General features: G+C 39.4%; 5 protein-coding genes across 7 annotated transcripts; 3 read left to right on the top strand and 2 right to left on the bottom strand.

Moving 5' to 3' along the window:
- Nucleotides 1-725: 725 nt before the first annotated feature.
- On the bottom strand, nucleotides 726-2636 carry LOC103438308 (UPF0426 protein At1g28150, chloroplastic-like). Its single transcript, XM_008376855.4, has 3 exons — nucleotides 2327-2636; nucleotides 2064-2231; nucleotides 726-1139 (listed from the first exon to the last, which is right to left on the bottom strand). The coding sequence occupies exons 1-3, from the start codon at nucleotides 2363-2365 to the stop codon at nucleotides 960-962; spliced, it is 387 nt and encodes a 128-aa protein (XP_008375077.1). The 5' UTR covers nucleotides 2366-2636; the 3' UTR covers nucleotides 726-959.
- An 850-nt stretch (nucleotides 2637-3486) lies between these two features.
- Nucleotides 3487-6768, top strand: LOC103438307 (alcohol dehydrogenase-like 6). Of its 2 annotated transcripts, none has more exons than XM_008376854.4 (10): nucleotides 3487-3788; nucleotides 3913-4049; nucleotides 4128-4165; nucleotides 4300-4628; nucleotides 4900-4982; nucleotides 5085-5160; nucleotides 5239-5300; nucleotides 5517-5612; nucleotides 5736-5897; nucleotides 6343-6768. In XM_008376854.4, exons 1-10 carry the CDS (start codon nucleotides 3707-3709, stop codon nucleotides 6457-6459), a joined length of 1182 nt encoding a protein of 393 aa, XP_008375076.3. In that variant the 5' UTR covers nucleotides 3487-3706; the 3' UTR covers nucleotides 6460-6768. The 2 variants fall into 2 exon arrangements, with proteins under 2 accessions (XP_008375076.3, XP_070679976.1); XM_070823875.1 differs by having other exon boundaries at nucleotides 3910-4049.
- Nucleotides 6769-7734: 966 nt separating this feature from the next.
- On the top strand, nucleotides 7735-8789 carry LOC103438306 (NDR1/HIN1-like protein 6). The gene has a single exon (XM_008376853.4). It carries the CDS (start codon nucleotides 7812-7814, stop codon nucleotides 8649-8651), a length of 840 nt encoding a protein of 279 aa, XP_008375075.1. The 5' UTR covers nucleotides 7735-7811; the 3' UTR covers nucleotides 8652-8789.
- Nucleotides 8790-16327: 7538 nt separating this feature from the next.
- Nucleotides 16328-17974, bottom strand: LOC103438301 (ATP synthase gamma chain, chloroplastic-like). The gene has a single exon (XM_008376844.4). The coding sequence runs from the start codon at nucleotides 17652-17654 to the stop codon at nucleotides 16542-16544; it is 1113 nt and encodes a 370-aa protein (XP_008375066.1). The 5' UTR covers nucleotides 17655-17974; the 3' UTR covers nucleotides 16328-16541.
- A 4970-nt stretch (nucleotides 17975-22944) lies between these two features.
- On the top strand, nucleotides 22945-25772 carry LOC103438302 (uncharacterized). Of its 2 annotated transcripts, none has more exons than XM_070824248.1 (5): nucleotides 22945-23109; nucleotides 23576-23741; nucleotides 24475-24607; nucleotides 24723-24837; nucleotides 25426-25772. In XM_070824248.1, the coding sequence occupies exons 1-5, from the start codon at nucleotides 22950-22952 to the stop codon at nucleotides 25479-25481; spliced, it is 630 nt and encodes a 209-aa protein (XP_070680349.1). In that variant the 5' UTR covers nucleotides 22945-22949; the 3' UTR covers nucleotides 25482-25772. The 2 variants fall into 2 exon arrangements, with proteins under 2 accessions (XP_070680349.1, XP_008375067.1); XM_008376845.4 differs by having other exon boundaries at nucleotides 22957-23109; nucleotides 23571-23741.
- Nucleotides 25773-25982: the final 210 nt, after the last annotated feature.

Below are 25982 nucleotides of genomic sequence, written 5' to 3'. Positions count from 1 at the left end.
TTGGCACGTGACTCATTTTGACGGAAATTTTAACGGAGTTGACGAAAATGATCATATCTGCACGTTTTGATGAGTTGAGGGACCATTCGTAATGGGATTTTAGTTGAATGATCATTGCTTCAATTGAGTTAAAGTTGAAAAACCATGGCTACAATTTACTATTTTAACAATTTTAAGAGAATTGGGTTCCGATCAAATTGGCAACAAGAATTCATTTTTTTAATTAGTTTGGCCAATTTCGCTAGTACAAATCCTCTATATCAAATATTGAATCAAACCACTATGGTGCATGTTTACTCGTTTAGAATGAGACATATCATGAATGTATTAAAAGGTTGACTAATTAGGACTCTTGATATTCGGAGATGGTCCCTTAAGTTTTCAAATCAAGCTAATATCCCTGGTAACTAAATGTTTGGAAGTTTAGCCACTTAATACTACGGTCTAGTGGTATTTCTCCTCACTTGTAAGTGAGAGGTCTCAGGTTTGATTCTCGCCAAACGTAAATTTGAACCACATTATTGGTAGCCCATTGTGAGGCTTAGCCTACCCCCCTTCCCTTTAGTATAAATAATATCGTTTGTTCAAAAAATGTTTAGAAGTTAAACAAAAAAATGTTTGAAGTTCAAAACTCACAACTAAAACCCATCGAACTAATAAATCGAGTTTTAGGATCCAAATCCGAAACCCGAGTCCAGCAGAGATTAAGTTAATGCAAATTGCAATTTTGAAGTAAACCATTTACCACTTCGGTAAACAGGTCTTTATGTTATCTCTTCCAAATGCAGTCATCGTGAAACCATAAGCACATAAGAATAATACTTGCAATGAATCCGCAGGCAGTCTGATTCATTGTGTCAAAGAAGTATACGAGGTAAGTTGCCAGTAGAACTCATTTCAATGGGTCATGATTACATGCTTAACAAACCAGGGGAGCCAAGTGTACATAGTGTGAAATGTTATTCAATCTCAATCTGTAGCGGGGATTCTCCTGCTGGTTTTAACCCGTCAGCAACAATTTCTTCCTCGGTGATTCCAGTGGCTTCCACAGTCCTTGAAACCCAATCCTTGAGTGGATCTTCATTCAAATCAAGCCGTAAAAGACCAGCGAACATCCCTCCCATGAAGGCAACTGGCTCCTACATGATGAGATAAGCAGAGAAAATCATGGTACTAATATTGTACCATTTACATACAAAACAATGCGCATTCTCATAGGAAATCCTCTATCTACTCGCACATACCATAGAAAACACTGTAGAAGCATAGAAGGCCGAACAAATGGGAGATACGGTCAATTAGTGACTCATATGTCATAAGAGACTGATCAAAGAGTTACTTTTTGTTTTACCAAAGCAAACATTGAAGTAGCATGCGATCTTGCTTTTAGAAGATACTGATACAATCCAAATACGGACCAGGCAAAATATAATGCAGTGATTTCATAAGTGAACATGAGATGGTGCAATGAAAGAGGAAATCGTCTTTCAAAAAAAGACATGAAGTGATTCAAAAATTTCACAAGGATGAAGCTAGGAATATAGAAGAGCAACTTTAGCTGTACAATAACATATCAAAGGTGGGTTCAACGGGTTTTTTTTCTTTTAAATTTAATTTTTATTGAGCAATAACGTAAAGGAAAAAACAAGAATCGATAGAGCAAAGCAAATAATAAGATTCTAAGAATGAAAGCTTGAGGCCCAAAGGGCTCATAGTAAAATTTTTCATCCGATGCACATATGCATAAGAGAGAGAGAGAGAGAGAGAGAGAGAGAGAGAGAGAGAGAGAGAGAGAGTAGATTCGGTATTACGAAAAATGCAAGAATCAGTTGGCAAAAATCTAACCTCTCGGAAACCGTAAAACATCCTCACAAAATTATAGAAAAAATCAGCAAATAAAAGAAAACCATACAAACGCGTAGACCAAGATCCAAGGTATCAGATAAATCAACAACACATAGATTCCAAACATCATTCAACCAAATTACGCATGGGTAATCTATGAATTATTGAAAAAATGGGCGTTGGGTGCGGACAGAGGTAGTAGTAGGTGAAACAAGTACCTTAAGCGCTTCTCTGAGGATGGGTTCTTCGTTGGGATTGAAGAAAAACGCCTTAATCCCATTGCCGTTCCCCAAACGCAATTTTCTGCGGCTGCTGCTTCTGGGAACCTGCTGCTTCGGTGATGTCGGTGGTTTAATAAACCCAGGGCCAGGCTTCTTCGATTTCCACTGTTACCCAATTGTCAATTACTCATCAAAATTGATTAGCAGATGAGTAAGAATAGAAAAATGAAAAGTTCGGGCCTGTTGGATTATTCACTCACCAGTGCACACGAAGGAGAATTCACAATAAACACAGACATGTTGACTAACTTGAACTCCTGGTGCTGTCTTCTCGTGTTGATGGTTCTGGTTCTTATTCCCCACTGGTAGTTGTTTGCCCCTCTCTCTCTCTCTCTCTCTCTCTCTCTCTATTTTAAGGCCATTTCGCTTCATACAAAACTCGGGGGTTGTGAACAATGAACATGGTACTCTTCGGAACCATGTGTTCTAATCTATCAAATTCATGTATTGAGTCATTGAAATTTGATCCAACGATTAAAGTTATTATAATTTTTAAATGAGTCTTTATTTGTAATCGTTAAATCAAATTCCAACAGCTCGAATACATGAATTTGATGAATTATGATACATGAATCCGGAAAGGACCCATGTCCGTACACAATTACCCTGCCAAGTTACCGTAACGTAAATTCACAAGTACAGAATTTTCTGTTATCTTAAGTGAGAGGTCCTGATTTCAGAAGTTCTAATGAATTTTGGAATTGGTTTCCTTTCTCCACCAAACCATGACAAGCCCATTTAAAGATGGATGTACCAGCCCAACTTTAGCTCCCGGTTTGATCCGTTCTAATTGCTGACCCTACCACAAAGGGGATGCACAAGCCCATTTGTTTACAAATATTTTATTTTAACCACCTCACCTGTACCATCGAAGTCATTTTGATGGACTTGGATTATTTGCCATCTCCATCTCATATCATTTCTATGCCCTCCTATTTTTGTTAGTTACGGTTAAGCTACGTCAACATTTTATATTTTCATTACTTTTTGTCTTATTATTTGTATAAAAAAATAAATATAAAATGTTGATGTGGCTTAAATGTGACCAAAGAAGATGAGAGGGTATGGAAAGGGTATGAGATGAGGAGGGCAGACAATCCAAGTCCCATTTTGATTCCTTCTTCCACAATATTAGTTGTATGAAACAAATTCTCTTTCATTTTCACACTGGTTCTCATGATTTGATTTCTATATGTAGGAAGCAAACATATTAAAGTTGATTTTTACATCACAATTGTTACAATAAGTAAAAGTTTAATAGAAGTAGATTTTGTCTAGTAATTGTGAGACTCATATAATTTTTAGTTGATGAACTAAAGTAGCAATTTGGCTAAAATTCAAAAACCAATTAATACTCCAATTTTCCAAAAAAGAAAAGAAAAAATAACATAGGTGTGGGTGTGTGGTGAAAGACCACCCATAAAATAATGCAACGGTTAGGTGAGGAGATCCTTTACCAACCACCCCCACCCCCAACACCCCCAGGGAAGTGCTCGACTTCAACTGCCGACTCCTCCAACCTCGTCTCCGCTTGCTTCTTGTTGATTAACGATTGAAAAACAAAGTTGTGAGTTGAGCAGATGTCTTTGCCTACTTCCACTTCCATAGAACAACCACAACCCCGTGTCCATGATGTCGATGTCGATGTCATCACCTGCAAAGGTATGTGTTATATGTTTGTTAATTTCTACAACTAAAGTCAAAATCAAATACGAAAATACTTACTCATCTGTTTTTATGTTTTGTGAAAATCCAAATCCAAATCCAAATGAAAATGTAAAAGCAGCCGCGGTGGCATGGGGAGCTGGACAGCCTTTGGTGATAGAGCAAGTGAATGTGAGTCCACCTCAGCCAATGGAGATAAGGATCAAAGTTGTATGCACCTCTCTCTGTCGCAGCGACCTCTCTGCCTGGGAGTCTCAGGTATTTCGTCTTCTTTCTTATTCTTCAAATTTTTATTGACTGCTCGCAGTTATTTAAGTTCTGTTATTTTAAATGCAGACTATCTTTCCTCGGATATTTGGTCACGAAGCAACAGGGTAAGTTATTTCTCTATTTTCCTTTTCATCTACTTATATATTATTATTATTGTTGTTGTTGTTGCTGCTGCTGCTGTATGATATGAATATGGTGATATTAGGTACTAACCTAACCAATAGCAATATTATTGCAGGATTGTCGAGAGTGTTGGTGAGGGGGTGACTGAATTTACTCAAGGTGACCATGTGCTAACAGTGTTCATTGGAGAATGCGGGAAATGCAGGCAATGTGCATCAGGTAAAACCAACATTTGTCAACTCCTGGGGCTCGAAAGGAGAGGCTTAATGCACTGCGATCAGAGGACACGCTTCTCTATAAATGCCACCGGGGAACCCGTTTACCATTATTGTGCAGTTTCAAGTTTTAGTGAATATACTGTGGTGCACTCAGGATGTGCTGTCAAAATCAGCTCACTTGTGCCTATGGAGAAAGTATGCCTTCTCAGTTGTGGAGTAGCTGCAGGTAGAGTTCCAAGTCATGTTGATATTGCCATGAGATCACACACACACACACGATATATGCACACACACACATTACACACACACACACACACACACACACACACACATATATAGCTCAGAGGGTTTAAGTAGAGGAATGCAATTTCAGTTTATGATAGCCCTCACATACCCCTACGTGTACATCTATGTAGCTGTACGTGTAATGGTAATGACAATTCTTGGTCAAGGAAAAATATTTCTCATATGTGTCATGTATGGATACAAATTTTCAGGCTTGGGTGCAGCTTGGAATGTTGCTGATATATCTGATGGATCAAGTGTGGTGATATTTGGTCTTGGGACAGTAGGCCTTTCTGTAAGTACAGCTTTGCCTTTACCGTTACAGTAGGCCTTTCAAAAATGACAGGAGCAGCAATGCAGCATGTAATTCAAACCATCATTGTTTCTTGTGTGATAGGTTGCACAGGGTGCAAACCTTAGGGGAGCATCTCAAATAATTGGTGTTGATACTAATCCTGAAAAGGGTGAAAATGGTAATATTTGGACAGATGTTTTCTTCTATCTGACTCTCGAGTTATATGTTAAATAATGATGCTCTTACTGGTACACAGCCAAAGCTTTTGGAATTACAGAATTTATCAACCCAAATGACAGCAAAGAACCTATTCAACAGGTAATTCTGACCAAACCATAGATGCATCCCCCTCCCTCAATTTAAACTTATTATCAAAGAAATACATTAATAATAATTAAATAGTCAGCGTGACAGATTGTTGGAACTTGGTGGTAGATTGAATTGGGTGATTGGAATTCTACAGTAAGGAACGATAGTGGATCAACTTGCATTTCATTTGGCTTGAAACTTAAATGTGAGCTAACTTTCTTTCAGGTTATTAAGCATTTGACAGGCGGAGGAGCAGATTACTCATTTGAATGTATAGGTGACACTGGCATGGTAACTACTGCATTGCAGGCATGTTGTGATGTAAGTTTCTTATATGTCATGGTTTCCTTTTGTTTTTCAAGCATATCTCATTAATTTTGTGTATAAATTGATGAAGTTCTATTCATTCCACTTGGCCTTTTTTTATCTGGTGTTTGCTTGAAGGGATGGGGTTTGACAGTTACACTTGGTGTGCCAAAAGTGAAGCCCGAAATAACAGCTCATTATGGAGCATTTCTTACCGGAAGAACATTGAAGGGGTCGCTATTTGGAGGATGGAAACCTAAATCTGATCTCCCTTCCTTAGTAGAAATGTACACGAAAAAGGTAATTGAACTGACTAAAATTCCACTGAAGCTTCAAGAAAGAATATCATCTAATATGAAGTGTCCTTTTACCTTTCATTATGGTAGAATTCATTTTGTCCTCATGTAGTTGGGTAATCTGCAGACCATCTTTGGTCCTAGCATTCTGGTAGTTACCAGAAAATGCAACAGGGCATGCCTAACCAATAGAGCTTTTTGTTAACACTTTAGCATGTCTTAGTTTGATAAATATCTAATGTCTCAATGATTCAAGGATGATCATGAAAATATTATATTAGTTCTCTTTTCTTATCAGCTGTTTCCTTCTTGTCCTGTTTGTCATGACCGATCGGCAGTCCTGATTCCTCTGGTTATGAAAAAGCTTTTGCTTGAAGAATTATGAATCAACAAAAAATACACGGAGCCAAATAATTTGAAATATATGTTTTGTTAACTTGAAAATGCAGGAAATCCAAGTTGATGAGTACATAACACATAACCTGCCATTTGAAGATGTGAACAAAGCTTTCAATCTCATGCGAGAAGGCAAGTGTTTGCGTTGTGTCATCCACATGGAAAACTAGTTTTCCCTTGTTTGGTCACCTTGGTCCTTGGTAGAACAAGAGCACAAATTGCCTTGCTACGTCCTACATGCGAGATTTGATTGTTCGATCGTTGTTGTGATCAAGTTTTATCTACTCGTGGAGGATTATTATCCCTTCCCTTGGAAGTTGGAAGGCTAACTCGAGTAACTGTAACTGTAATTCCTTCCTCCCCCAGCTGGTTAAACATTATTGTAAACTGTTCACTGCTGCAATATTTACAGACATAAAGAACACAATCAATATGCATGTATCCACTTGGTGTGACATAAAGACATTATTTATTTATTATCTTGGGTGTAAGAGTTGAGACGAGACTTAATCCACCAACCGTATTAATCGCTAATTACAGTGTTCATGCCCGAGAATCGGATTGGAGATTCTTTGATTTGTTGTCTGGCAATCAATGAATTGATCTTGTAGTTCAAGAAAAGACATTGTTGATGCACAAAACCGGAAGGTCTTGAAACAACGTAAATCCGGCCGTGAATCATGCAAACGCCCAAAAACACAAAGATGTATCGTGGTTCACCCCAATGTTTGGGCTACGTCCACACTGATGTTGATTGTATTTCTCTGTATGTATGTATGGATTACAAATGAGAGGGGAAATCCCCCAGAGAAAGAGAGTGTTGTCTCTAAGTTGTTTGAGACTTGTATGTTTTGGTGTATCCCCGAGTTTGATTTGTGAGGGGGGAGGAGTCCCCTTTTATAGAATACGGGGCTCCTCCTTTTACATAATTATGGGTTGGGTAATGAGGCCCAATGTGTCAAAGTCTGAGGCTCAATATGTGTGGTACCAACAGACACAAAGTTGAATAATATATACATATGTGAATATATTATCAATCTAATTCATAGTTTTCTCTATTTTCTGGATGAATTCCAGAATAGTAATAGAGTGCATTTTTTCTTGTGAAATTTGACCTTGTCAGTCCTTATACCCGCGTTACCGTTTCGCTGACTTTCAACAAACAAATTAACTACTACACCCTTGAATTTGTAACAGACAAGGAATGAAGGCAACCAACCAAGGAATTATTCTTATTTGATTGCTTATTAACTTCGATTAGCTGAACCACCACACATACATTATACACATTGGCGCTGTACGTGTAAATTGTGATATCTTGTCGTTGTGAGTAGGTGAGGAGGGTGATCTGTGATCAGGCATTTTTTCTCCCCAAAAAGTCGTAGGAATTATTTTTAGGAAAGGCTGGAGGACCATACGCAAATATTAGGAAACCCACACTTATTTATATACATGGACCGGAAGCGTAGACTTGAAGAGTTGTATCCTCGGTGGCATTTTGTTTCGAAAGTTAACAATAGAGATGTCTGATCACCAGAGAGTTAGAGTTCATCCTGCTGGAGATGTGGAGGCACCACCAACAGCACTGCCGCCTGTGCCTCCGGTGGTGCCACTGCACGGACACGGTTCATCATCATCGACTACAGAGAAAGAGAAAGAGAGAGCGACAGAGAAAACAAAGCTGCTTCAGACGAATAATCACTCTGCTCCTTTACAATTACCAGTAGTAGGACGTACCATTAATACTGTAATCCAAGCAAACCCACCAAAAAAGAGAAGCTCATGTACATTCTGCAGATTCATGTGGTGGACAATGGGCATCCTTCTCCTTGTATTGATCATAATAGGAGCCACCGCTGGCATACTTTATCTTATCTTCCACCCTAAACTTCCTAATTACTCGGTTGATAGCTTGAAGATCAGCGACTTAACGCTCAATTTGGGCATGACCTTATATGCTAAATTCGATGTCAAGATAACAGCCAATAACCCAAACAAGAAGATCGGGATTTACTATGAGAAAGGTGGCCGGTTGAGCGTGTGGTATACAAACACGAGGCTTTGTCAAGGGATGCTACCGAAGTTTTACCAAGGTCATCAGAACAAAACACTACTCAATGTGGACTTGACAGGCCAAACGCAATACGGAATCACTTTGATGAATGCACTGCAACAGCAACAACAAACCGGACGCATCCCCTTGGATCTTAAGGTTAACGCACCAGTGGCAATTAAACTCGGAAAATTGAAGCTCAGGAAGGTGACCATCTTGGGGGAATGCTTGCTGGTGGTGGATAGCTTAAGTGCTAACAATTTGATTAGCATTAAAGCTAATAATTGTAGATTTAGAATGAAACTTTGAATTAATCTGGCAATACATCTACAATTTCGGGGATATGGGAGCTGTTTATTTAAATGTTTTTTGTCTGTTGCACTTTCTCTTCTTCCGTTCTTTCTTTCCATATGTATTTCAATCAATGCGGTTGCCTTTTACTTTTGATGTAAACATAGCAATTTTGAGTTGTGACAAAAAAAACATAGCAAATGAGCTCGCACAAAGACAAAATCACAACACGTGATGTTAGGATATAAGAGATTTTATATAAAATGGTATACAGATCTACATAGAGTGTTATTTACGTCATATCATGTATCCTACAATAGTTATAAATATATAACTACAAAGATTCAAGAACTGAGTGTATCACACAATCAGAACTTCAACTGACCTGCATGATCAGTTTATTCTGTAAGTGTTGATAGACGCAGAGAAAATAAAGGATGAGAATAATTTCTATACTCATTTCAAATAAGTAAACATCCAACCTTATTCTAGGCCATTTTCTTCTATTGTAATTTTGGAAATTTTCAATCAGTAAAGCAGGATAGTGTAAAAGCAAAAAGATAACAAGAGTTCGCATCTACCAGGAAAAAGATTGGCAACTTTATCTTGAAATTATATGTTTATATTACTCACTAATCATTATTATGCGTGATTTAGAGAGACCATTTACTAGAATTATGTTTTCTAGACTACATGATGTGGTGCTCAATAGTTGGATTCTTTTTTTAAATTATTAAATAAAAAATTCAATCATCAATCGCCACATCATGTGACTTACAAAATATAGCCTAAAACATAATTCCCCTAGCATTTTTCTTTATATTAGGCGGAGAAGATCTTGATTTTTGTCAAGGTCGTATATACTAAAAAGCTGCATATGAATTTATATTATTTCCCCAAAAAAAAGGCAACTCTTTCAGTACCAAATATATGGCAGAGTCACAATCAACAGTGTTGAGCCAATAGGAACCTTAATTTCTCTAGTTTCTTCCCTAGGAAATGAGAAATTACTTTCCAAATGTTCTTTCTTTTCCAAGAAAGATAAAGTTCTACAGAAATTCCCGTCAGTGTCTCGAAACACTCTTTCTAACTACGATTATGTAAACAAGGAAAGAAACTGAAACATCTACGAAAGAACTAGATTTCAATACTACATGATTTTGTAATTTTTGCTAGGTGATATCATCTGTAACTCCACGTTTCTGACCTATGGACACAATCAATTGAGCAAGTTTAGTCAGAGCAGTAGGAGATGAAAATATCTGATTCACATACGAAGCTCCAATCCCGACAACAACAACAACAACAACAAAGCCTTTTCCCACTAAGTGGGGTCGGCTATATGAATCCTAGAACGCCATTGCGCTCGGTTTTGTGTCATGTCCTCCGTTAGATCCAAGTAATCAAGTCTTTTCTTAGGGTCTCTTCCAAAGTTTTCCTAGGTCTTCCTCTACCCCTTCGGCCCTGAACTTCTGTCCCGTAGTCACATTTTCGAACCGGAGCGTCAGTAGGCCTTCTTTGCACATGTCCAAACCACCGGAACCGATTTTCTCTCATATTTCCTTCAATTTTGGCTACTCCTACTTTACCTTGGATATCCTCATTCCCAATCTTATCCTTTCTCGTGTGCCCATACATCCCACGAAGCATCCTCATCTCCGCTACACCCATTTTGTGTACGTGTTGATGCTTCACCGCCCAACATTTTGTGTCATACAACATCGTCGGCCTTATTGCCGTCCTATAAAAATTTTCCTTGAGCTTCAGTGGCCTACGACGATCACACAACACGCCGGATACACTCTTACACTTCATCCATCCAACTTGTATTCTATGGTTGAGATCTCCAGCTAATTCTCCGTTCTCTTGCAAGATAGATCCTAGGTAGCGAAAACGGTCACTTTTTGTGATCTTCGCTAGATTGCTCCGGTCATTAGTGTGGATAAGTATATAAATGGATAGAGATAGGAAAGCAAACACAAGATGTACGTGATTCACCCAGATTGGCTACGTCCACGGAATAGAGGAGTTCTCATTAATTGTGAAGGGTTTACACAAGTACATAGGTTCAAGCTCTCCTTTAGGGAGTACAAGTGAATGATTTAGTACAAATGACTTTAGGAAATATTGTGGGAGAATGATCTCGTAACCACGAAACTTCTAAGTCCCGGAGTGTGGTATCGGCTTGACTTTCCTTATCTGTCTCATAGGTAGATGTGGAATCTTCTCTGGAAGTACTCTTCTTCCATCCAGGGGTGGTATCTGTAACTGGTGGAGATGCACAAGGTAATGTATCAATGTCACTTGAAGCTTACTTGTAGTTTCAGGCTTGGTCAAGCGCGATACAAACCATGTAGTAGGAGTCCCCCAAGTCGCCGAGCTAGGGGATCTGCTGAAAGAGGTAACAGACAAGGTAAGCAATCAGAGCTCCGGCTGATTGTTCACATTCTCCCTATCTTGCAGGCAGCATGAAGGATAAAGAGAAGAAAAATGAGAAGAGATGATATGGGATACTTTTGCTTTTGAAGAAGTAACTTTCCACAGGCTTATTCTTGAACTGGGCTGGAGGGTTTTCTGGTTTCCTCCAAAGTATAAGGCCGACTGAAGAATTTGAGGGTCAAAACAAGTCCATCAAATCTAGAGTACGTTCGACCCTGCTGATATGGGGTACTTTTGCTTTTGACAGAGTAGTGGATGTATCGGCACGTGTGCTGTTACGCTTGTCTCCACATGCTTCCTTGTATCCTTCTCACTTGCCCTATCTGTTCCTCAGGCAGATGCGGTATCTTCCTTGGGAGCATAAGATGTTGAAGATGAGTACTCGAGAGCAATGCCAGGGTAAGGGGTTCCAGGCAGTCAGTTCCTGGCTGGAAGCTTGATTCCAAGTGCTGACTGATTGCTCTATTTCTCCTTATCTTGCAGGTAAGAACAAGGCCAAAGGAAAAGACAGGGAAAAAGCATGATATGGGATACTCTTGCTTTTAACCCTGATGATATGAGATATTCTTGCTCTAGTATAGCTTGTTTACAGAGGTATTATCGGGGGGAAAGAAAGCTGAATATTTCGAAAGGCTTCGTTGGGAGTGCCCTCTCAGATAAGAGGAAGGGTTGAGCATTTTTGCAGGTCTGCCTGTCCGTTGGGGATGGAGGTCGACATATATAGAAGTCTCCCTAACATCAAGTAATAATGCTATTCCTTTACCCTGCTTGGTCATAGCACGGTAGTGGGAGCTGCCAGCTTCACAAGTTTTAACTCTGTCAGAGCACTTTGAAAAAGTGGTCTGTGGTATCTGGAAAGCTGATGTTGCGTGTGAAGATTACAGACAAGCTTTATCCAAGGAGATCCGGCTCTTGAAGTTGGGAAAGTGGTGCCTTTTCGGTTTTCGAACAAGCAATCCTGTCGGGGATCTGGCTCTCGAGATTCGGAGAACGATGCCTCTTCGATTTTTGAGAAAGCAATCATGCTGGGGGTCTGGCTCTCTAGATTCGGAGAACGGTGTCTTCGATTTTTGAGAAAGTAGTCATGTTGGGAGTTGGGAGTGTTTTCTCGAATATGAGTAAAGGTTGGGCATGTTTGCTAGTCTACCTTGCCACGAAGCACAGAGGTTGACACACAGGGACTTTCCAATTATCTAGCAGTGGTACTGTTCCTTTACCCTCTCTTCGATTTTTGAGAAAGTAATCATGTTAGGAGTCTGGCTCTCGAGATTCGGAGGGCGGTGCCTCTTCGATTTTGGAGCAAGCAATCTTGTTGGGGGTGTTTTCTCGAATGTGAGTAAAGGTTGGGCATGTTTGCTAGTCTACCTTGCCACGAAGCACAGAGGATGACACACAGGGACTTTCAAATTATCCAGCAGTGGTACTGTTCCTTTACCCTCTCTTCGATTTTTGAGAAAGTAATCATGTTGGGAGTCTGGCTCACGAGATTCGGAGGGCGATGCCTCTTCGATTTTGGGGCAAGCAATCTTGTTGGGAGTGTTTTCTCGAATGTGAGTAAAGGTTGGGCATGTTTGCTAGTCTACCTTGCCATGAAGCACAGAGGTTGACACACCGGGACTTTCCAATTATCCAACAGTGGTACTGTTCCTTTACCCTTGTGGGTAATAATATGGTAGCTAGGCCGTCAAAATTTATGTGTCTAAACTTTGTTAGTGTTGTTTCTTTGCTATTCTTTTACCCTTCTTGGTCAGAGCGATGTAGTGAGAGTTGCAAGCTTCACGTGTCTCGACTTTGTCAGAGAACTTTGGCAAAGTTATATGTGGTACCCATGAGCTACTGTTGCGTGTGGGAAGTGGGTGATTGAACAGTACGATTCCTGTGCTTTCTACTTCGCCAGAAATCTTCGATAGAATGCCCATAATTTCCGCAAAGCTGAGTGTGCGTGTGACAGGTGCTGACAAGGCTGGAAAAGTTGTCTCAACTTTGTCAGAGAACTTTGGCAAAGTTATATGTGGTACCCATGAGCTACTGTTGCGTGTGGGAAGTGGGTGATTGAACAGTACGATTCATGTGCTTTCTACTTCGCCAGAAATCTTCGACAGAATGCCCATAATTTCCGCAAAACTGAGTGTGCGTGTGACAGGTGCTGACAAGGCTGGAAAAGTAGGTGCCTCTTCGATTTCTGAGATTGACCCTCGTGGTCTCTGAGCAGCCCAGCTTTTGAGAAAGCAAACCTCTTCGATTTCTGAGATCGGCCCTCGTGGTCTCTGAGCAGCCCAGCTTTTGAGAAAGCAAACCTCTTCGATTTCTGAGATCGGCCCTCGTGGTCTCTGAGCAGCCCAGCTTTTGAGAAAGCAAACCTCTTCGATTTCTGAGATCGGCCTTCGTGGTCTTTGAGCAGCCCAGCTTTTGAGAAAGCAAACGCCTCTTCGATTTCTGAGATCGACCCTCGTGGTCTCTGAGCAGCCCAGCTTTTGAGAAAGCAAACGCCTCTTCGATTTCTGAAGCTTCGTCGAGTGCAGATTTTTATAGAGGCTGACATTAAGTTCCAAAGCACACTTGAATATCCACCAGTAGAAGCTCCATTCTGGCACTTCTAAGATCTTGATTTGTCCGACCTCTTCTCTTTTCTACACATTTGAAAATGTCTGGCCCCTCCGACCGTCGTTTTGACTTGAACCTTGTTGAAGAGGCAGCCCCGCCTTCTCCAGACAACATATGGCGCCCATCCTTCGTCTCCCCTACTGGTCCTCTTACCGTTGGGGATTCCGTGATGAAGAATGATATGACCGCTGCGGTAGTGGCCAGGAACCTTCTCACTCCCAAAGATAACAGACTACTTTCCAAACGGTCTGATGAGTTGGCTGTTAAGGATTCTCTGGCTCTTAGTGTTCAGTGTGCAGGTTCTGTGTCTAATATGGCCCAACGCCTATTTGCTCGAACCCGCCAAGTTGAATCATTGGCGGCTGAAGTGATGAGTCTCAAACAGGAGATTAGAGGGCTCAAGCATGAGAATAAACAGTTGCACCGGCTCGCACATGACTATGCTACAAACATGAAGAGGAAGCTTGACCAGATGAAGGAATCTGATGGTCAGGTTTTACTTGATCATCAGAGATTTGTGGGTTTGTTCCAAAGGCATTTATTACCTTCGTCTTCTGGGGCTGTACCGCGTAATGAAGCTCCAAATGATCAACCACTGATGCCTCCTCCTTCTAGGGTTCTGTCCAGTACTGAGGCTCCGAATGATCCCCCTCCGGTGCCTTCTCTTTCTGGGGCTCTACCGACTGCCGAGACTTCTCCTAAGCAACCTTTGTGAAGGCTCCCTCTTGTTTGTTTATTTTGACTCAAGTATATGTACATATTTGTAATTTATCGGGGATATCAATAAATAAGCTTTCCTTCATTTCAACGTATTGTGTTAAATCACCAAAGCCTTTTTCGCTAAGTTCTTTGAATTTTCTTTTGTTGAAGCTTGTATGTTGGAGCTTTGTGAGTGGAGCATGTAGGTTGAGGTAGTGTTCCCTTAATTTCCCGAGAGAGGACAACTTCTCGGTTGGAGACTTGGAAAATCCAAGTCACTGAGTGGAATCGGCTATATGAATCTTAGAACGCCATTGTGTTCTGTCCTGTGTCATGTCCTCCGTTAGATCCAAGTACTCTAAGTCTTTTCTTAGGGTCTCTCTCAAAGTTTTCCTGGGTCTTCCTCTACCCCTTCGGCCCTGAACCTCTGTCCCATAGTCGCATCTTCTAATCGGAGCGTCAGTAGGCCTTCTTTGCACATGTCCAAACCACCGTAACCGATTTTCTCTCATCTTTCCTTCAATTTCGGCTACTCCTACTTTACCCCGGATATCCTCATTCCTAATCTTATCCTTTCTCGTGTGCCCACACATCCAACGAAGCATCCTCATCTCCGCTACACCCATTTTGTGTACGTGTTGATGCTTCACCGCCCAACATTCTGTGCCATACAGCATCGCCGGCCTTATTGCCGTCCTATAAAATTTTCCCTTGAGCTTCAGTGGCATACGGCGGTCACACAACACGCCGGATGCACTCTTCCACTTCATCCATCCAGCTTGTATTCTATGGTTGAGATCTCCATCTAATTCTCCGTTCTTTTGCAAGATAGATCCTAGGTAACGAAAACGGTCGCTCTTTGGTATTTCTTGATCTCCGATCCTCACCCCTAACTCGTTTTGGCCTCCATTTGCACTGAACTTGCACTCCATATATTCTGTCTTTGATCGGCTTAGGCGAAAACCTTTAGATTCCAACACTTCTCTCCAAAGGTTAAGCTTTGCATTTACCCCTTCTTGAGTTTCATCTATCAACACTATATCGTCTGCGAAAAGCATACACCAAGGAATATCATCTTGAATATGTCATGTTAACTCATCCATTACCAACGCAAAAAGGTAAGGACTTAAGGATGAGCCTTGATGTAATCCTACAGTTATGGGAAAGCTTTCGGTTTGTCCTTCATGAGTTCTTACGGCAGTCTTTGCTCCTTCATACATATCTTGTATAGCTTGGATATATGCTACTCGTACTCCTTTCTTCTCTAAAATCCTCCAAAGAATGTCTCTTGGGACCCTATCATACGCTTTTTCCAAATCTATAAAGACCATGTGTAAATCCTTTTTCCCATCTCTATATCTTTCCATCAATCTTCGTAAAAGATAGATTGCCTCCATGGTTGAGCGCCCTGGCATGAACCCGAATTGGTTGTCCGAAACCCGTGTCTCTTGCCTCAATCTATGCTCAATGACTCTCTCCCAGAGCTTCATTGTATGACTCATTAGCTTAATACCCCTATAGTTCATGCAATTTTGTACATCGCCCTTATTCTTGTAGATAGGCACCAAAGTGCTCGTTCACCACTCATTTGGCATCTTCTTCGTTTTCAAAATCCTATTGAAAAGGTCAGTGAGCCATGTTATACCCGTATCTCCCAAAACTTTCCACACTTCGATTGGTATATCGTCTGGGCCTACTGCTTTTCTATGCTTCATCTTCTTCAAAGCTACAACCACTTCTTCCTTCCGGATTCTGCGATAAAAAGAGTAGTTTCTACTCTTCTGAGTTACTCAACTCCCGACAAGAACTCAAAATCACAAATAACAGGATATGCTTTTGTCTTACTTTCTGTGCTTTTGTAAGAATAGGATGTATTCAATAACTAGCAATGCGCACTTAATCATTTGAACAGGAAAGCAGAAGAGTCACTGCATGGAAGAAACTGCACAATATTGTTAGGATAGAACAAGAATGAGATATATTCCTCCATGTTATTAATCTCGTTGTCAATGTGAGCGCTCTGATCATCATTACAATTAAGAAACAATATTGCTATTCTGATGCTTTTCGCCTAGAAAATTGCCTAATGAATTCAATCACAAAACTTTCATCATGAACAATATGACCCAAAAAGGAACGAAGAACAAGGAGAGGAAGATCCTGAGATCACTCAAACTCCTTTAGTGCTTCGGCTCCAGCAACAATCTCCAATATCTCCCCTGTAATCTTTGCTTGTCGTTGCCGATTGTAAACATTTGAAAGAGTCTTCGTCAAGTCAACTGCATTGTCGGTGGCATTGCTCATAGCATTCATTCTCGCCGCGAGTTCACTTGCCGTTGATTCCTGCAATGCCCTCAAAATCTGACTGTTCAAGTAGAGAGGCATCATGGCATCAAGGATCTGAACAGGGTCTTGTTCAAATTCCATAACCGGCAAAAGCCCTTCCCTCTTTATCTTCACACTCTCCCTCTCCACACTCAGTTTACCTTCCTTAGTTGTCAGCCTAAAGAACTCATCCTCAATTGCATCAACACTATTCCCATTCACATCAACAACCTCCCCCTTCGGAGACAATGGAAGCAATGTATGTATAACCGGCTCAGATTTCACCAACGACACAAATTTAGTGTACACAAGCTCAACTTTATCAACCTCTTCGCTAACAAACAGCGAAAAAACATCATCAGCAATGACCTGAGCCTCTTTTGTTGTTGCAAATAACCCACCTTCAATAAACCTATCAACACAAATCTCAGGCCTACGCATAAAATACGAGTTACCCTTTTTTCCAACACTGATCAGAGTGATATCTAACCCAAGTTTCTTCAATTCCGCGATTCGGGCCTCGGCCTTTTTTACCACCAAGTTGTTGAAGCCGCCGCAGAGGCCTCGATCAGCGGTGATCACAACAATGGCAACTTTCTTCACAGGCCTAACATTTGTGAGAGGGACATCAATGTCTTCACACTGAAGCCGCTCATTTATGTCGTACAGGACCTCCACAAGCGTCTCAGCAAAGGGTCTGCCATTGATGACTGCTTCCTGGGCCCTCCGAACCCTGGCAGCCGCCACGAGCTTCATGGCTTCGGTGATTTTATGGGTATTTTTTATGGAATCAATTCGGACCCGGATCTCACGCAGACCGCAGTGGATTGCTGAAGATTGAAAACGGAGAGGTTGGGGTGAGATTTGGGGCAAAAGGTGTTTAGGGTTTTGGAGAAATATGTTAGAAATTGGGGGTTTTGCAGAGACCCACAGGATTGAATTGGACACAGCCATTGGTTCTGGTTCTAGTTTTGCCGAGATTGAACAAATTCAAATCTCTGCAAAAACCTAAATGGATTGAAGCTTTATGAAAGCATCAAGATTGAAAATTTCTTGGGGAATTGTATCTTTGCAACAACTTTGTTGTTGGTGGAAATTTACTCCTGAGATTTGTGTAATAGGAGTCAATTTGATTGGGGTTGGCTTGAGATGGACCCTGGAGCTAAGCATATGTTTTGGATTCTCCGGCGAGGTAATCATTGAACCCAATACAACGGAGCAGTATAGAACTGTTTGATTCCAGAACTAGATCATTGTTTTGGGCGTGTAATGGGAATTTGGGAGATTTTAATAGATTTATAAATTCATATATTTTTATAGAGTTTAATTGATTTGTAGAGATTTCATTTAAAATTATAATTCAATTCCCCCAAAAATTCTTGGAGGGATGAGATTTGTGGATACTTAAAATACACTGCAAAATCCCTCAAATTCCCTCAAATTCCTTAAAACTTTTTCAAACCCTTTAAAATCAAACTCTAATTGAATACACCCAAATTTTTAAATATTTTAATATTCAATCTTAAAATCTTAATTGAATACACATTGAATTTCAGATAATCCCTAAAATTTCTAAATAAATACCCTTAAAAGAATTAAAATCTCTCAAAATCTCAATTGAATACATAAGACTCATGTTTTCTAATGAATTTTGAGAATTTACTAGATTCATAACCTAAAATTTGAGTTATTCTAGATGCACCACACGTTTAATAAATTTAATTTAGGACATTCTCAAGATTTTGACAGATACAAAGCTTTTTTAGAGACCCACTACTAGTTTATATTACTTTTTCTATTTTTCAATTTTAAAAATCAATAAAAAATAGTTTTGAGTCCTAATAAACGTTAGGATCACATCCAAAGGTCTTGCAATATTTCCATTAACTCCCAAGAAAAATATTTCCCTAAAGTCCCGCTCGTGGGTGCAAAAACGAGGCAAGCTCTGTTCACAAAAAAGAGGACGAGTTTCTGGCATACAAAACTAGGTGGACTCTGCGCACGCAGAATGAGGCGAACCAAGGCACATGGAAACGAAGAGGGCTTTGTGCATAGAAAACGAGCCAGGCTCTGTACACACAAAACGAGTTAGACTATGCTTATATAAAACGAGACGAGCTTGTGGCACGCAAAACGAGCCGGGGTCGTTGCATGAACTTCCCGTACACAGAACAAGGTGAACCCAGGTGCACGAAAAACGAGGAGTATTTTGCTCGCGGAGACGAGGTAGGCTCTGTGCACGTAATATGAGGCGGGCTCAACACACCAAAAAATGTGGCATACAAAACGAGGCGGTGCAATGCACAAAAAACGAGATCGCCCATATGCACGAAAAATGAGACAAGTCGACCCATACAAAACGTTGCGGGCTCAAGCGCATGGGTCAACCGGTGTTGCTCGCTCGAAGCATTGGTACCAGGATGGAGCCTTTATAAGCTACTATCAATATGAGGTACGATTTAGTTTAATCTCAAAGGTCAACCTTTGTTGCCCGTACAAACAATTGTGTTGGGGGTAAGGTTTAGTTTTAATATCATATGTCAGGTATGATTGTAATGCGAACCATAGGTGTCGAGGGTAGGGTATATATAGGGGTTAGGTTTGGTTTTATTCCCACGGGTCAACCGTTGTTACCCGCACGATCATTGGTGTTGGGGTGGTCATTTATAGGACTCTTATTAAGGTTTTGTTTCAATCTCAAGGGTCGACCATGGTTTAAGGTGGGGTATTTATAAGCCATTATCAACCATGATAAAATTGCAACTTTTAACATAGTAACCCCTTCTTAAAAAATTAAAATTAAAAAAAAAACATTTCTTTACCGCGGTATGGTGAGGGGAAAAAATTCAAAGGCGTTGGGCTCTAAAACTCGATGAACTCAAAATGTTATTTTTACAGCTCGTTACTATTCACACCTATAAACTCTAAACTTCATAGACCTCCATTGCTTCTGCTGCGCCTTGGGCCTTCCTGAGGGCGTGAGTTCGAGCTGTGTCTCCCTGCTCCTAACCATTAATTTTATTTATTTTATGTTTTAATTTTAATTTTTTTTTAATTTTCCTTTTTTTTCCTACCACAACGCCAAACCATCATCTTCATGTTCTACAAAATGTATCTTCGGCGAAAATTCCTCTTATAATCCATGTCAAAAAGTTCATAAATAAGGATATAAATCTAAATCTAAATCCAAGGGTATTTAAATCTAAATAAAGTAATGTAGGAAGAAAAAAAAACTTCAATGGAAAAAGAAAAAAGGAGAAAAAAAAATAGAAAATGATATAATCAGTACTTTGCTACCGATTCTCTTCAAAAAGGGTCGCTGAAAGGTTTGCCATTGTCCCTCAGAAAAGTCGCTAGAATCGTACCGATCCCTTCCTTTTGGATTTTTTTTTCTTTTTCAATTTTTTTTGTTGTTGTTAATTTTTCTTTTCTCTTACCATAACAACAAACTGTCATATTTATGTTGTTCAAATTTTATTTTTTCTTGCAAAATTTATTTTAATTCATATTTAAACACTTGAAATCAATGATTTTAATGTCACATCCCGGACTCGATTCCACCATAGCATGATATTGTCCATTTTAGGTCTCGACCACACCCTTACGATTTTGTTTCTAGGAACTCACACGAGAACTTCCCAATAGGTCACCAATCCTGGGAATGCTTTCGCCCAAACTCGCTTAACTTCGAAGTTTCGATGGAACCCGAAGCCAGTGAGCTCCCAAAAGGTCTCGTGCTAGGTAGAGATGAGAATATATATATAAGGCTTACATGATCCACTCCCCTAGATGATGTGGGATGTTACAATCCACCCCCCTTAGGGGCTCGACATCCTCGTCTGCACACTTCTGGCTAAGGATTGGCTCTGATACAAAATTGTCATATCCCCACCCGGGCCCCCACCACATCCTGGGCTCGACTCTACCGTAGTACGATATTGTCCGCTTTGAGCCCTGACCACGCCCTCACAATTTTGTTTCTAGGAACTCACACGAGAACTTCCCAGTGGGTCACCCATCTTGGGAATGCTCTCGCCTGAACTCGCTTACTTTCAGAGTTCCGATGGAACCCGAAGCTAGTGAGCTCCCAAAAGGCCTCGTGCTAGGTAGAGATAGGAATATACATATAAGGCTTACAGGATCCACTCCCCTAGACGATGTGGATGTTACAATCCATCCCCCTTAGGGGCCCGACGTCCTCATCGGTACACTTCCAGCCAAGGATTGGCTTTGATACCAAATTTTCACATTCCGGCCCGGGCCCCCACCACATCCCAACTCGACTCCATCATAGCACAATATTGTCCACTTTGGGCCCCGACCACGTCCTCACGGTTTTATTTCTGGGAACTCACACAAGAACTTCCCAATGGGTCACCTATCTTGGGAATGCTTTTGCCTGAACTCGCTTAACTTCGAAGTTCCGATGGAACTCGAAGCCAGTGAGCTCCCAAAAGGCATCGTGCTAGGTAGAGATGGGAATTTACGTATAAGGCTTACATGATCCACTCCCCTAGGCAATGTGGGATGTTATATTTAAAAACCTAAATTTAAAGACGTTTTTTTTTTATTTTTCAACTTTAAAAATCTAAAAATAGTTTCGGGACCTAATAACTAATAGGATCACATCAAAAAATCTTGCAATATTTTCCTTGACTACGACGCAAAATATTTCCTAAAGCCCAAAATTTCAATTTTTTCACAAAAATGTGAGTTATAAGCCACAGTTTTCCAATCGATTTTGAGTACTTTTACAACTTCCGTTATAAATCAAAGTTAAAGTCATTATACTCGCACCACATGTTTCCTAAAATTAATTTAGGACAATCTCAAGATTTCGGACACCAACAATTTTCTTTGGGGCTTGGCTATTAGTTTTCATTATTTTTTCAAAAACTTTAAAAATCAAGGAAAAATAGTTTTTGGACAAAATAAAGGATAAAATCACATGCAAAGGTCTTGCAACATTTTCGTTAAATCTCACCCTAAATATTTCCTAAAACTAAAAATTTCAAGTTTTTTTTACAAACATTGTTATTTATAACCCACGTTTTCCAATCGATTTTGAGAACTTTTACAAGATTCATTATAAGCCAAAATTTGTGTCATTCTAATCACACCACATGTTTTCTTAAATTAATTTACGACATTCCAAAGATTTTTGACACCTACAATTCCATTTGGGAGCCTCACTATTAGTTTATATTATTTTTCTATTTTGCAACTTTAAAAATCTTCGGAACCTAATAAACGGCAAGATCATGTCTAAGGGTCTTGCAATATTTTCCTTAACTCCGACACAAAATATTTCCTAAAGTTAAAAAACCCACGGTTTTCCAATCGATTTTGAGAAATTTTACAATATTCGTTATAAGTAAAAGTTAAAGCCCATCTACTTACACCACATGTGTTCCTAAAATTAATTTAGGACATTTACAAGATTTCAGACACCTACAATTCTCTTTGGGGCCCCGTTATTAGTTTTCGTTATTTTATTCTACTTTTCAACTTTAAAAATCAATGTAAAATAGTTTCGGGACCTAATAAAGGTTACAATCATATTCAAATGTCTTACAACATTTTTGTTAATTCCCACGAATTTTTTTTTCTAAAACTAAAAATTTCAATTTTTTCACAAAAAACTATGAGTTATATATAACCCATGTTTTCCAATCGATTTTGAGAACTTTTACAATATTCATTATAAGCCAAAATTTGAGTCATTCTAGTCACACCACATGTTTTCTAAAATTAATTTACCACATTCCAAAGATTTTCGACACTTACAAATCTATTTGGGGACCTCGCTATTAGTTTATATTATTTTTTTTAATTTTTTTTTTCAACTTTAAAAATTAATAAAAAATAATTCCGACACTTTATAAATGGTAGGATCACATCCAAAACTCTTGTGATAATTTCGTTAACTTGTAAGCAAAATATTACCTAAAACTAAAGATTTCAATTATTTTCACAACTGTGAGTTTTTTTTTTTTTTTTTTTTAAGTAAAGCAATATTTTTACACTAAGGGGAGGAGGAGTTTGGCTAAGCCACACAATGAGTGACAACAACTGCGAGTTATAAGTTGCTTTGCCTATGGTATACAAATGAGGGAGACAATACTTAATATACATACGGGGCAAGCAAGGCAGACCCAACTCATTTTTAATTACGTGGCTCGCTCAGCAGAAGCCCATTATCCCACCTGGCCCAACTCATGCAACACGAAAAGAAGCCCATTAATCTCAATGCTGTGGTGTGGTCGGTCTGTATCTTTCTTGTGCAGTTTACCACCTCTTTTGTTTCTCCTCCCTCTCAAATTCTCAATTCTGCGATTCCATTCCAAAGTGACAGCGTTAACAGTGCATTGCAGACGACGGGTCAGGGACCTTCTCTTCGTCTTCTCCGGTATTCCATCTTCTACTCGCACCTTCGTTCAATCTTATTATTATAATTATTATTATTATTATACCTGCTGCTGATTTCTCTTCGTTTTTCAATTGAAACGCCCTAACCTTTTTTCCTCATTAGATTCGTATTTAGAGTGTTCGAAAGACACGCTTCTGTTGTATTCTTCCCTTTTTCTGCCCAACCAGCCCAGCCTAGGGTTTTTTTTTTTTTTAACCAGTTGTTATTACAAATTACCTTTTTCACATCTTTTGGGCATAACCTCTAATTAATATCCCTTTATGATTAAAGATTAAAGATTAAAGATTAGGAATATCATGCTGGATAGGATAGTCTGGTGTAAATTCTAACAATCTTCTGAATTTTTTTAATTTCTTTTGTGCTTAAGCCAATTTTTTTCTTTTTTTTTAAATGTCATTTCATCTGTTATATGTTTGACTGGTTCTCCCTCATTTGTATAGCATAGGCGAAGCCATGGCCGCTGAAGAGGACTCCATTGAACAAGCAGTCGCAGCACGTCAAGAGAGGCTAAGAGCTCTTAAAGCAGCTCAGGAACTGTTAAACACTCCAGATGAGGATTCCGCACAAGTTCACGATAACACTAATGAAAGCAATCCAATTAGTGACGAAACGTGAGTACATCCGATTCATGTTTTGTATGTTAGTATCCCTTACCTATCCTCCATTTCCTTATTAGTCTTATTCAAGTGTTATGTTAATTTTTTCGTCTGAATGCCCTGAAGGTGTTGCGCAACACCTCCTCCTTTCAAATTCACAAGTTTGTGGGTTGATATATGTGAACAATATTTAGTTATTTGCCCACAATTTTTGCAATCCGTAATTGCTCAGTATTTATTCACACGTGTCATTAGAGATGATACTAAACGGTTTTGTTTGCATTTAATATTTCATGTTTCTCAACAAGCACAAGGTATGCATGTGATTTATGGTTTTTTGGGGGATAACATAACTATGGATTGTGTAGTTTCATCATGAGCACAAGATCTTTAGGGTAAGGACAAGAGTAAATCTGAAATAATCCCCAAAATGGGCAGCGGTATTAATTTTTGGAAGTAGATATTGTCATACCATACACATATGAGACTTCTGCTTCCATTTTTTTTCATAATCTATTATCTTCACTTCTAGTAGCATATGAATTAATTTCATGGTTGTATTTGTTTATCGTTGTGAGATATTTGATTTATATTAGAAGGCCCATGTCAGGATGCTTTTCACTATTATTATTATTATTATTGTTATTTTTTATGATACATAGGTATTGTTCTGTTCTCATGGTCTTCAAGTTTATAGGATCCAGAAAAAAAATTTGATGCTTTAACTTTAAACTGTAAATTTGTGCAGTAATACCAACATGAAATTCCGAAATTATGTTCCTCATGATAAGCAGCTTCAGGAGGGAAAGCTTGTTCCACCAGTGCTGCCAAAGTTTGAAGACCCTGTTGCAGGAGTACCACCTCCATCAGAGAAGAAAGAGGTACTTGGTTACTTCTAAATTTTGAGACCCAGAATTCAGTTAATCACTAGCTTCTGTGCTTTTCAAAAGGATTGTTCCTTATGTCACCTTGTGCTTATTCTGGATCAACGTTCAGGACCCGTTTGTGAATATTGCTCCTAAAAAACCAAACTGGGAACTTCGCAGGGATGTGCAGAAGAGGCTTGATAAGCTTGAAAAGCGAACCCAAAAGGCAATGCTTAAACTTATGGGTATGGTGTTGCCATTTTCTAATTAACCATTACCCTTTAAAGCTACATTTAACAGAATGGAAATCATGAAAAATCTTTTCTTAAATTGATTGGTTAGAAGGCATGCCATAAGTTTCAAAAACCATTACCATATTGTTTTTTCAGAAATAAGGCAGTTGATCTCTTCCTAACTTGTACTGTTACTTTCCTGGCCATTATTACTTTTAACGGTTCATGCTTCACCTACTGGGAAATTATGGAAAATTATATCCATCTCACATTGTGTCCAATTGGATATTCGGTCGCATTGTCTGGAAGTAAACAGTTTCGGAACCATAATTGGAGCCTCAATTTGGCCCTCTGCATTTAAAAGATCAAGTGTTTTCCTTGATGTGCGTGCCTTACAATGTAAGAGACTAACATTGAATTTGGTTAGGAAATGGTTTGAAGGTTTCAAGGAACTGCATCACTTTACACTTTTAACTAATCTATCACCTGTGACAATGAGAATCAAATGCTTATTCCGTTGGCTGTACCTAAGAGTCCTAGGTCTAGTCATATTGAACTCACTGGTTTTCTCTTTCTGTTGGAATTTTTTTTTTTTAGCAGAGGAACAGGAGAAGCAAAAGCAATTGGATGGAGATGGCAGAAATGGTGAAGACTAGAATTGATTTTTCCTAACCTTGGCAACGGAAAAACAAAAGGGGAAAAAGGAAAGAAAATCACACAAGCTCTTCGAATTAAACTTGAGAAGATTGTTCTCGCTCACTTTTAAACATGTTGAATAGAGTTGACTTACACCTGTATGCAAGTAGCGACTTGGAAGTGAGCTTCTTTTAGTTTTACTATTGATGATAAACTCTCTGCTGTGCTTTTGTCGAAACTGAATGTATTCTTGTATTTTCGCCGGACAACAAAAAAGTGTCAATAGACTCGATACAAACATCCACAGCCAACTTGAGCTATCAACACCTTTATACAGAATGGCCTGCCGCAGTTCCACGTTTGAAATTCCGACCTCTTGGAGCCACAATGTGTGATGTGCTTGATTATCCTTGTTCTGTTGATGAAAAGATTACAGGAGAAATCTTGGTTACAGCCACCACCTCCACCTAGAGGAGAAATTATAGAGCAGCACGTGGACAGTTGTGGATTGAAACCCAAGA

The sequence above is a fragment of the Malus domestica genome, chromosome 06 (genome assembly GCF_042453785.1).
Source record: "Malus domestica chromosome 06, GDT2T_hap1".
NCBI lineage: Eukaryota > Viridiplantae > Streptophyta > Magnoliopsida > Rosales > Rosaceae > Malus > Malus domestica.
The sequence above is the reverse complement of the archived record's forward strand: the minus strand, read 5'-3'. Positions and strand labels throughout refer to the sequence as shown.

Coding starts and splice junctions, on each gene's coding strand:
- LOC103438308 (XM_008376855.4), bottom strand. CDS start 2,365: ATGTCTGTGTTTATTGTGAATTCTCCTTCGTGTGCACTG. Junction 2,232..2,326: donor ATTCTCCTTCGTGTGCACTG/GTGAGTGAATAA, acceptor ATTGGGTAACAG/TGGAAATCGAAGAAGCCTGG. Junction 1,140..2,063: donor TCCTCAGAGAAGCGCTTAAG/GTACTTGTTTCA, acceptor CTCATCATGTAG/GAGCCAGTTGCCTTCATGGG.
- LOC103438307 (XM_070823875.1), top strand. CDS start 3,707: ATGTCTTTGCCTACTTCCACTTCCATAGAACAACCACAACCCCGTGTC. Junction 5,613..5,735: donor CATTGCAGGCATGTTGTGAT/GTAAGTTTCTTA, acceptor GTTTGCTTGAAG/GGATGGGGTTTGACAGTTAC. Junction 5,898..6,342: donor TAGAAATGTACACGAAAAAG/GTAATTGAACTG, acceptor TTGAAAATGCAG/GAAATCCAAGTTGATGAGTA.
- LOC103438306 (XM_008376853.4), top strand. CDS start 7,812: ATGTCTGATCACCAGAGAGTTAGAGTTCATCCTGCTGGAGATGTGGAG.
- LOC103438301 (XM_008376844.4), bottom strand. CDS start 17,654: ATGGCTGTGTCCAATTCAATCCTGTGGGTCTCTGCAAAACCCCCAATT.
- LOC103438302 (XM_070824248.1), top strand. CDS start 22,950: ATGCTGTGGTGTGGTCGGTCTGTATCTTTCTTGTGCAGTTTACCACCT. Junction 24,608..24,722: donor CTCCATCAGAGAAGAAAGAG/GTACTTGGTTAC, acceptor ATCAACGTTCAG/GACCCGTTTGTGAATATTGC. Junction 24,838..25,425: donor GGCAATGCTTAAACTTATGG/GTATGGTGTTGC, acceptor TTTTTTTAGCAG/AGGAACAGGAGAAGCAAAAG.